A 12,052-nucleotide genomic window follows, 5' to 3' on the forward strand; every position below is an offset into this window, starting at 1 on the left:
CTGGAGTATGACCTTGTAATTTGATCCCATTTATAGGTTTTGGGGTATAGTGAACCCTTGATGTAACATGAGGGGGCCTGCTTGTTGGGGGTTTTCTGTCCTGCCCTGCCCCCCACAACTGTTTAGTCCCAGAGAAAAATTAAACAAAGATCTCTGTTATAATGCTGATTGGCCCTTTAGGTCAGGCTACTTATTAGCTAACTCTTATATCTTGATTAACCCATTTTTCTGATCTATGTTAGCCATGTGGCTCAGTACCTTTTTCAGTGGGGCAGCTCACATCCTGCTGCTTCGGTGATCTGGGGGGGAGTGGGAGGAATCAACTTCCTCCTCCCCAGAATTCTCCTGCTCTCCTTGCATCATTTCCACTTCCTGTCTGGTTTTCCCGCCTACACCTCCTGCCTGGCCAATCAGCGTTTTATTTAAAACATGATTGACAGAATACAGACAATTCTCCCGCACCACCTTGAAATGGTGTAAAAACCATGTATATGTATGTGTAATGTTTTAGATGGTCCACAGCTCTCTTTGACTCTTCCCCTAAGGGTTTAAAAATTTAATTTAAAATGTTTTATTACGTTTATGGGTGTTCTTAAGAACTATATTTAAGTTTTTATTACATTTATTTGTGTGTTGGGCTGGCAAGTTGATATATATGCCACAGCAAATGTATAGAGGTCAGAGGACAACCTGTGGGAGTCAGTTATCTTCCTCTATGATGTAGGTCCCAGGGAACTGAACTCGGGATGTCAGCCTTGGTGGCATACACCCTTACCTGCTCTGCCATCTCACTGGCCCTAAGACCTATATTTCAGCATTACAGGCTTAGATTGCTAAGGCTGAGGAGTATATATCATACTAGTGAAGCATGATCTATAAGCTTTAGGGGGGAGTTGAACTATTCCAACAGTTCCCTTGAGGACCACAGATGAAATAACTGGGCATAAGATTCATAAGCTGGTGATTCCACAGATAATTCCTAGCAAAGGCAGATCTCCGTGATTTTAAGACTAGCTTGATCTACATAGTGAGACCCTGTCTTGAAAATAAACAAACAGAAAAGATAGATTGTGTGTTTCTGAGTTTATGTGGAAACAGGATTTTTTTCTTTTGTGTTTTAAAATTAAGAAAGATAGATGTGGTATCTCATGCCAGGTAGATGCTGAGGCTACACAGAAAATTTGAGGCCAGCTTGGTATTTGTAAACCCTGTCTCAAACAATAACAAAGAAATAAAAAGAAGGAGAGAGAACTAAATGACCTTATGTAATTTTTTGTTTGTTTTTGTTAATATGTATGAGTATTTGTCTGTGTGTTTCTTTATGTACCATATATGTGCTTGGTGCCGGCAGAGGTCAGAAGAGGGTGTCAGACACCCTGGAGCTGAAGTTACAGAGAGTTGAGAGTTACCATGTATATGCTGAGAATGGAACCCAGGTCCTCTGCAGGTGTTCTTAACCTAATGAGTGAGCCATCTGTCCAGCCACTTGTGTGTGCATGCATGCTGATGTTTTTTTTCCTTGTATTTTGAGACAGGGTCTCACTAGTAGTCCAGGATGACCTTGAACTTCTAATGTTCCTGTCTCTCCCAAGTGCTAGGGGTATAGGCATGTGCCACTGTGCCCAGCTCACTGTGCTATTTCTTAGTGTACCCAAGGTTCTCTTATCCCCAAGACTGAATTAAAATTTAAAATATTTTTGTTTCCCTATTTGTAAAGTTCAGATTATTATGACATTGACTTAGAGTGACTTTTACTTACACTATGTCACAAATGAACTCATTTCGAATGCCAGCTGTTTATTTATTGATATATTTTCCTTTTGTGTTTGTATTGCTGGAAATCAAACTCAGTACCAGTGCTCTATGATTGAGCTATATTCCCAGCCTTTTGGTTTGTATGATTTGGACAGGGTCTTGGTGCATAGCTCACTCAAGTGGACCTAGAATTTGTGATTCTCCTGACTCAGCCTCTTTCCCCCCCCCCCCCTTGCTGGAACAGGGTTTCTCTGTGTAGCTCTGGCTGTCCCGGAACTTGTTCTTTAATCCAAACTGGCCTGACCTCGAACCCAGAGACTCACCTGTCTCTGCCTCCCTGAGTGATGGGATTAAAGGTGTGCGCCACCACCACCTGGCCACTGATCTGGCGCCTTGAGTACTGGGATTAGGGGTTTGTTTCTCCCCCATGTGAGTGCTGAAAGTGGCGCTCTTAGTGCTAACATTACATCATATGCTGCTTTTTATATTGTCCTTTTTCTAGTGTTTAGGATAAAACTCAGAACCTTATGTTTGCGAGGCAGTCTACTACTGAGGTACACTCCAAGCCTCTGTTACTTCATTATTTATTTATTATGTGTGTACACGTGCTATGGCACACACATGTAGAGTAAAACTTGCAGGAATTGGTTCTCTCCTTCCACTATGTTGATGTCAGGGATTGAACTCAGGTCATTTGACTTGATAACAAGCTCCTTTACTTTCTCAGCGTTCTTCCTGGCCCTGTTATTTTTTCAGACTGAGTCTCCATATGTAGTTCAGACTGCCCTAGAACTAATGATGTAGCCCTGGTTGACCTCTCACTCATGATCTTTCCTCTACCTCCTGGGTGCTGGGATTACAGGTGTATGCTACCACATCTAGAGTATACTACATACTACTATTAATTTAGATAGAATGGCAGCACATGTATTCCTCTACTAAAAGGCTCTACTTTGTAAAGGAGGGAGATTCATTCTCTTCAGTAGTGTTACTGAAGTAACTTGTTTGTGCTCCAGTATATAATGCCTCCTTCCCGTGCTCATGCAAGCAACCCTAATTAAACTCAACTGGTCTTTGTCTCTCTGTCTCTAACTGGTCTCCCTACAACTGGTCTCTCTCTTTGTCTTTTGTCTCTCTGTCTGTCTCTGTCTCTCTATCTCACACACACACACATACACATACATACACACACATACACATGAAATAGAAAGGTTGTCAGGTGGTGGTGGCATACGCCTTTAATTCCAGCACTCGGGAGGCAGAGGCAGAGGCAGGCAGATCTCTATGACTTCGATGTCAGCCTGGTCTACAGAGTGAGTTCCGGGACAGCCAGTGTTGTTACATAGAGAAATCTGATGTGTGACTATTGGCAGAATGAATTCCCACAACAGAAACCCTGTCTCAAACAAACAAAATAAAAAATTAGATCTGGATGGCTCAGTGGTTAAGAGCATTGATTGATTTTCCAGAGAACCCAGGTTTAATTCCCAGCACCCACATGGTAGCTCACATCTATTCAAAACTCTAGTTCTAGGGGATCCAAAGCCCTCTTCTGATCTTAATGGGTACCAGGGACTCAGGTGGTGCACAGACACATGCCAGCAAAACATCCATAAACATAAAAGAAAATGGAACAGTGTAGAGCAGGAGTGAGAAGTAGGTAAGAGAGCAGTAGGAGATGACTATGATCAAAATTACCATTATATACATATCTGAAATTATCAAAGAATAAATAAAAATTATTTTTAAAAAGTTTCCATTTGACCGGGCGGTGGTGGCACATGCCTTTAATCCCAGCACTTGGGAGGCAGAGGTAGGTGGATCTCTGTGAGTTTGAAGCCGGCCTGGTCTACAAGAGCTAGTTCCAGGACAGGCTCCAAAGCTACAGAGAAACCCTGTCTTGGGGGGAAAAAATGTCTCCATTTGTCAAAAGGATCCTTTTGCTATAGTCTACAAATGTTTAGTCTTGGTAGGCCTTGGGACTGTATCCCTGTAGTCTGCACAGCATCCTTGAAAACTGCTGCTGAGGGGACTTCCCACCCACCCTCTGCTCAGCTGTTAGCCTGTGAAATATGAACACTAACTCTTGGTAGCCAGTTGACCGTGGCCAAAGTATTGCTAGGCTAATCTGCCCTTTGTTGTGATGATGGTTCCATTTTAGAACTCAAGCCCATGAATTTGTTGGGATACACAAGGAAAGCAGAGAGCTTTCCACCCGCGTTGACTACCTCTGAACTCCAGCTCCCCAGCCACACCAGTCTCCTTTCTATTTCACGCCTCCTTTCTGGAGGTATAAAAGAAACCAACCAAACAAACCTTTGAAACAGAAGAATGAGGAAGGGAACCTGAGATAACATGCATCCAGGTCATTGAAACTGCTTGGACATGTTTTGCTGATAGTGCTTTGAAGCCCTGCCACCACTGATGTCACCTCCCGGAATGACTAAGAAGTGGCTTTGCCATACCTTCAGACATTGTTTGCCCACTGTGCTAAGTGTTAGGCCTACACAGAGAGCAAATAAAGTACCCCAAACCCTTGTGGAACTTACTCTCTAGGGAGGAGCCGGACCCTCATCAGTTACACAGGAGGGCAAGACCTAGGGCTGTGAACGAGGATAGCAGGAGCTAAAGGGCTGTGTGTCCTTCAAGGGAGGGAGGACTTAGCTGAGGTCTCGAGGCTGTGTAGGCGCTAACTAGGGGAGAGTTCTGCGTGCATGAGGAGCATTGCCTGTTCATGTGCTAGAACTCGGTGGGGGTAGAGTGGAGGAACGAGTTTGAGAGGGCCCTGGAGAAGTAGGGTAGGGCAGACAGTGTTATGTGGTCAGGGCAAAGGTTTTTGTCTTCATCCTAAAACAATGGCAAATCATCTGTTTTGTGTGTCTTGTGCACCCTCCCCCATTTCTAGTTTAAAAAACAGAAACTCCTCCTAGAACTGGACCAGTATGCCCCAGATGTGGCTGAACTCATCCGAACCCCTATGGAAATGCGATCCATCCCTCTGAAAGTGGCACTGTTGTAAGTATCCCTCACAATTCAGAGCTCAGAACCAACAAATGCAAGGAAAATCTGATGAGACGTTCCCATGTTGTAGTTTTAGAGATTTGTGGTCTTAGTCATCAAGTATTTGCTGCAGTTCTCTTGCACAACTGGAGTTTTGGCCAGCAAACGACACAGAGCCACTCTGTCTCTGATGAGACAAAGACTCACACAAGGGCATGCACAATCAAACCCTTCACAAAGGCTTTCTGACTCAGTGCTGATCTGGGCTGGAACCTGCTTGGAACTAGTGTTTCTAAAAAGCGGTAGTTCTTCATTACTGGTGTATTGTATGAAATTCTGGTCTTCATCTGGCGGTTGTTTCACACAGCTTCTATATTTCCTGTACGATTTAATCCCTATTTATAATTTAGAAAACTGAAGTAAAATACCCATCTGGGCTAGGTGCCCAGCCTGGAAGAGTGAGACCCACCGATGCTTTAAGAAAGAATTCTGTAGGAGTAATTATCGATGCTAGTGAGTGTGATCCTCTCAGGTTATTCCCCTTTGTGTCTCTGAGATAGGTGAAGTGGATTATTCAACCAACCAGTAGTCATCAGATATCAATAACATGCTAGCTTCTCGGAACTCACATGAAACAAAACATACATTTTCTCACGGAAAAGCATGTCCATAGAATTCTTCAGAATTAGGAGCTGGACATCCCAGCCTCAGGGGTCCTAAGGCAGAAGGATTGCTTAGAGGAAGCTAATCTGTGCTATGTAGCTTTATTCCATATCAGAAATCAAGGGGCTGTAGAGGGAGCTCGGTTGGTAGGGGGCTTGCATAGCACATACAAGGCCCTGGTTTTGGTCCCCAGGACCAAATGTCCTGGGCGAGGTGGTGCTTGTCTGTAACCCCACTACGTTGGAAGGAGGCAGGAGGATCAGAAGTTCAAGATCAGCTTCACCTAGTGAATTTGAAGCTAGTTTAGGTCATCTTAGATTCTGTCCTGGGGAATGGGGTTTTTAGGAGCCTTTGCCCGGTAAAAATTTCCTATTCAGTATTCCAGGTAGATGTCTAGGCAACTGCCTTTTCAATGTCACTCACTATTTAAAATGGTTTTGTGAATTTTTTCCTATGAGATAATTTTGGTATATCGGTTCTCAACTACAAATTTCAGAAATTTGATGGGAACTACTTTAATAGGACCAAAGGTTTAGCAACATAATGAATCCTTATGGACTCTTGTGTCCCCTGAGGGTAGTTTCATAATAGCTGCAGCCATTTCTGTAAAGGTTGTGTAACATGTCTATCTGACTGCTGGGAAAAACAAAACAAAAGAAAAAAAAACACCAAACCCCAAAAGTTTCTAGGCCTTTGGTTTTAGAACTACTAATCTTATATTCCTATGAGGTAGAATTAGATTTAAGATCATTATTTGAGAATAAGTATCTTTTCCTAAGATACTGGTGTGTTTCTTCCTGACAATCAGAATTATGTAACTGACCTTTCTTCCTTTGTCTATCAGGAAACTCAGCCATATCTGAGGCTGGTTATTGTGCATCTGTAGACCTGTCTGAGGCTGGTTATTGTACTGCTGTAGTCTGTCTGAAGCTGATATTGTACCACTCTAGTTCTTTGGTTTTCCTAACTCTGCCTTTACCTTTTCTTCTTCTGTGTTTCCCCCGGTCTTGATTATGGCTGGTTTTACTTCTTTACTATTTTATTTATTTGTTCTCATTTTAACAGATGCAAACCTTTTGTAGAAGCAGGACAGAAATAAATAAAAAGAATCCTCTCTGACTAAGACTTTCCAACTCAAAGCACTTCAGATTCGTTTCCTGATTCCATTCCTTCCTATTTTAGGGGGAAAGGACTCCAGCTTAACTTTTTCCTAATGGTCCCAAGATCCTGTGATGTTCTATGCCAGATAACTTGTAGAATTTAGAGGATACTTTGTTCATGGTCTGGGTCAGGAGATACTGCTGACTACAAAGAGGGCTTCATAGAGAGAATGTTGGCTTTAGAACTAGGAAGATTTTTGCATATATTTAATAGCTTGTAAAAACTTAGGCAAGTTAATAACTGAATCTCAGTTTCCTCGTATGCAAAAGTAAGATAATGCTCCTGGGCCAGGTAGTATGCCTGTCCTCCCAGCACTCTGGAGGTGGAAGCTAGAGGGTCCTTCCCAGCTGCTTAGAGTTCAAGGCCGGCTTGGGCTGTGGAGACCCTGTCTCAAAAACAAAACAAAAAGCCAGGCCTGCAGTAGTGGCACACAGGCCTTTAATCCCAGCACTAGGGAGGCAGAGGCAGGTGAATCTCAGAGTTCAAGGCAGGCCTGATCTACAGAGTTAGTTCCAGAACAGGCACCAAAACTACACAGAAAAACCCTGTCTGGGAAAAAAAAAAAAAACAAAATAACCAACCAAACCCCAAAAAAGCCCTAACAAACCAAAATAGAACCATGAAAAACCCCACTAAAAATGAAACAAAAACTGCAATGTTTTTGTTAGTTTATAGGATCTTTGTCATTATTAAATAGAAATGTGACAGCTTTGGATATGTCCTGTAGCATAATGTTGAGTGCCTTTATTCGCTGACACCCAAGCCCCTCTATCCTCTTGTATTTGGGATAACTCATTTTTTAAGGAGTTTTCTTCCTTTTTGTAGATGAGTTGAACTTCATGGCTGTGGTGACCAGGACTCTCTGGTCCATTGACCAGGTTTATTAATGACAAATATGTGTGTTTTCCCAGCTACCTCCTGAATCCCTATACGATCCTGTCTTGCGTTGCCAAGTCTACCTGTGCCATCAACAACACCCTCATTGCTTTCTTCATTTTGACCACAATAAAAGGTAAGGCACCCAAGAAGAGTATAAAATAGGCAGGACTTTATTATACTTTATTATACTTATGTTCCAGATTTTTCTTTTCTTTTAAACAGCAGAAGCTGCACATGGTGGCACATACCTATAATTCCAACAGCTGGGAGGTTGAGGCGGGAGGATAAGGAATTCAAGACCAGCCTATGTTGTATAGCAAGAATTTGACTCAAAAAGAAAGAAAAAATACAATATTTTTAGAAATTACACACAAATAATAAAAGATTATGGAAAATGGAGCTAAACCGAGAAAAAAAAAAGTTAGTCTAAAATATCTATAACTCAGAGAATCATTGTTGACATAGTCTGTTTAAAAATGTTTCAAAAGAATTATAATGAGAATGTCAGTCTTCCACAACCCTAGGCCAGCTGTTATCTTCTCTCAGTTTAGCTGATATTAAGGAGAAGTGCTGTACAGCGGCAAGGCCAGCCTTTGTTGTTGTTCTGAGTCAGGCTGTTTTATTCCGAAGACTACTCCTCCTGCCACCACCTCCCTATGCTGGTGTTACACTTCTGGTTAGTTCGGCTTCTTTGGAGCAATACTTTGTGTGTTCATGGGGATGCATATGCCATGGTACATGTGTGTAGGGCAGAAGACAACTCTGTAGTTAGTTCTCTCCTCCTACCCTTTTTTTTTTCTTTTTGAGACAGGAGACAGAGTTTCTCTGTGTAGCATTGAACCAGGCTAGCCTCAAACTCACCTGCCTCTGTCTCCCAGGTTCTGGAATTAAAGGCGTGTGCCACCATTACCCAGCTCTCCTACCTTTTTCTGGATTCTGAGATAGAATTTGGGTCGTCATACTTTCACAAGTGCCTTTACCCACTGAAACATTTTGCTTTTTTGTTTTGAGACATGGTCTTTTTGTGTATCCCTGGCTGACCTGGAACTTTCTATATAGACCAGCATAACCTTGAACTCACAGAGCTCCACCTGCCTCTGCCTTCCAAGCATAGGGATTGTAGTATGTGCCACTATTGATTGCTGAACCATCTATCTAGCCCCCAAATGTACCTTTTTGTTTATTTTCTTTCTTAGAGACAGGGTCTCACTTTGCAGTCTGCGCTGGTCTAGAACTCAATTTGTAGCCCATACTTCCCTTAAAATTGTAATGGATTAAGTAAAATGCTGCAGGATCCCCGGCAGTTGCAGCGGCAAAAGACGCTACAGGTTCCTGAGTGGCAGCAGCGGGCAACCCGTCCCAAGAACAGCCAGTCTTAGGTAGGGACTGGCGAAGTGGCTGCAGCAAGCCATGAGGAGAGACAGACAGATGGGCATGCCACGAGACCATGGAAGCAGGTCTCCGAAGAAGGCAGCAGGGAGCCATGCAGTGGGTGGGTTGGAGAGAGAGAGAGAGAGAGAGAGAGAGAGAGAGAGAGAGAGCGAGAAACAGAAGGGGGGAAGGGGAGAAGTGGGGAGAATGGAGTGAGGCAGAAGCTACTTCTTTGGGAGAGAATGGGAAGGAAGATCTGCCTGCCTCAGCGGATGGGGGGAGGGAGTGGGTGGGGCTAGTCTCATAAAGGGACAGGACAGATCTTTACAAAAATTTCTTTATTTACCCAGCTTTAAAAGTTTGGGAATTGGGGGCTGGAGAGATGGCTCAGAGGTTAAGAGCACTGGCTGCACTTCCAGAGGTCCTGAGCTCAATTCCCAGCAACCACATGGTGGCTCACAGCCATCTGTAATGAGATCTGGTGCCCTCTTCTGGCTTGCAGGCATACATATTTTGGTGTTTTGAGATAGTTTTTCTCTGTGTAATAGCCCTGGTCATCCTGGAGCTCACTCCGTAGACCAGGCTGGCCTCTAATTCATAGAAATTTGCCTGCTTCTGCCCCTGAGTGCTGGGATTAAGGGCATATAACACGAGCCTCTGGCCCAGGCATGAATTTTTAAAGTTTCTGGTTGCATCATATATATTAATATCTCGTTGATCAAAATATAATATATGGGCCAGTTGTGGTTACATGTGCCTGTATTTTTAGCACCCAGGAATCAGAGGCAGGAGGATTGACACAAATTAAATGACAGCTTTATTTGTAATAGTGAGTCCTAGGCCAGTTTGAGTGACAGTGAGACCATAATTCCAAAATAAAACAAAGCAAAAATAAATAATCAGAAAGGGGGAGGCGACTGTCTAGCTTGTTCACCATGGTAAGGTACTGGACATAGGGAGGGATGGAGATCTGAAGCCAGCTAGTAACATGGTCCCATATATATCATTTTTCTGTGTTTTTTTTTTATTGCATTAGTTCCTTTTTTATTGCTGTGACAAAACACTGTGACCAAGACAACTTATTTGAGGTTTGCAGTTCCAGAGGGTAGGAGTCCATCATCATCATGGTAGGATTATGGCAGCATGGACCAGCTGCTGAGAACTCATCTAAACCCACAAACAGAAGCAGAGAACATACTGGGAGTGGCGTGAGTCTTTTGAAACCTCCAAGCCAGCTCCAAGAGACATACCTACCCCAACAAGGCCACACCTCCTAATCCTTCTCAATCAGTTCCACCAACTGGGGACCAAGTAATCAAAACTATGAGCCTATATGGGAGCTGTTCTCCTTCACACTACTGTAGTTTGTTTTAGAGAGAGAGAGAGAGAGAGAGTCTGCCATGCTGTCTAGGTTGGTCTCAAACTTATAGTCCTCTCTTTGTAGTTTTCTAAGTGCTCAGATGTAGTCTGGGTTTATTTTTTTTTAAGTATTTACTTATTATGTATAGTGTTCTGCCTGCATGTATGAACAGAAGAGGGCGCCAGAAGAGGGCAAGCCAGAAGAGGGCGCCAGAAGAGGGCGCCAGCTCTCATTATAGGTGGTTGTGAGCCACCATGTGGGTGCTGGGAATTGAACTCAGAACTTCTGGAAGAGCAGCCTGTGCTATTAACCTGTGAGCCATCTCTCCAGCCCCATTTATTTTGTTTTTATAAAATTGTGTTAATTATGTGTCTGAGTATGTGTGAGCATGTACATACATGCCACAGCACACTTGTGGAGGTAAGAAAACAACTTTGGGATTTGATTTTCACCTTCCACTGTGTGCCCTGGGGATTGGACTCATGCAATCAGGCTTCTGTGCCATATGCTGTAGCTGCTGAGCCCTCTCACCAGTCTGAGTTTGCTTGTTTGGTTTTCTCTTTGGGCTGAGTCTCACTTTATAACCCTGTGCTCAAGCTTGTTGTCTTCTCAGGCTGCCTCAAGCCCACCGCCTCCTCTGTCGCCTGAACGCTAGGGTAAAGGTGCGTGCCACTTTGACCAGTCCAAATCTTCCTGTTATTTTTGAATACTATTCCATTGTGTGAATGAATATATGTAGATTCTTTTTTAGACTTAATTTTTAATTATGTATATATGCATATGGGGGCTATGCACTCAGATTGTTGGATCCTTGGAGCTGGAGTTAGAGATGGCCGTGGGTGCTGGAAATTGAACAGATCTCCTGGAAGAGCAGCAAGTTCTCTTAACCCCTGAGCCATCTCTACAACACCTCCCCCTTTCTGAGAAAAGGTTTTGATATGTAACCCAGATAGACTTCAAATTCAGGATGTAGGCCAGACCAGCCCGGGTCTCTTGATTCCGAATTCCTCAGCTTCAGAGTGTTGGCATTATAAGTATGTTTCAACCACCATGCCCAGCTTAGAAAATTTTTAATCAATTTAATATTAGGTGATTTCCTAATATTTAGCTATTTAAATACTACTACAATTAGCTTTGTCATTTTTATTAATTTTTTGCATTTATAACCAGTGGAATCATTGTGCTACTGCCCTCGTGATTTCTTAAAGTTTTTGCTAAATTTATATTCTTATAAAATATCCCTATGATAAGAATGCTTATTTCCAAAGACTATTGCTTAATCTTTTGTAAGATCAAGAGAAAGTCATGTGACATCATGTATCATGGAACTGTTTATGTACAGTGTACTGACCTTTTGCAGGGAAGCACAGAAGAATGACTTAGCTCTTTGTAAGACATTGTTTCTTCTAAATTTCTTAGGATGTTTTTTTCTTTAGGCCTTTTAGTTTAATTTATTGGGTTATTTATAATATTGCAGCCAGGGATGTAGCTCAGTGCTTGTATAGCAAGCATAAAGTCCCTAGCTTCAGTTTCCAGTGCTGAAAACAAATAGTCATATTGTATAACTTGAATTGTTTTGTTCTGAAGGCTGTGGTCATTTTGCAACAAGCACTTCTTTTTTTGAGACAGGTTTTCTCTGTGTAAGAATCCTAGCTGTCCTGGAACTAGCCCTTGTAGACCAGGCTGGCCCCGAACTCACAGAAATTCACCTGCCTCTGCCTCTTGAGTGCTGGGATTAAGGTGTGCACCACCATCACCTGACTGCCCTTTTTGCTCAGCCTTCTAAGTAGCTGGGATATGTGTCACCATCAGTGTTGAAAACAAAAGTGTCATTTTCAGCACTAATAGTGACACATCCCAGTC

General features: G+C 42.8%; 1 protein-coding gene across 1 annotated transcript in view; it reads left to right on the forward strand.

Annotated features, from left to right (window-relative positions):
- Pigu (phosphatidylinositol glycan anchor biosynthesis class U) overlaps nt 1–12,052 on the forward strand; it is a 78,798-nt gene that overhangs the window by 22,595 nt on the left and 44,151 nt on the right. Inside the window, exons 5-6 of the mRNA XM_048431540.3 lie at nt 4,661–4,770; nt 7,491–7,591. Coding sequence (XP_048287497.1) covers nt 4,661–4,770; nt 7,491–7,591 — 211 coding nt within the window. The remainder of the gene's footprint in view (nt 1–4,660; nt 4,771–7,490; nt 7,592–12,052) is intronic.

The sequence above is a fragment of the Myodes glareolus genome, chromosome 10, assembly GCF_982192425.1.
Source record: "Myodes glareolus chromosome 10, mMyoGla1.1, whole genome shotgun sequence".
Lineage (NCBI taxonomy): Eukaryota > Metazoa > Chordata > Mammalia > Rodentia > Cricetidae > Myodes > Myodes glareolus.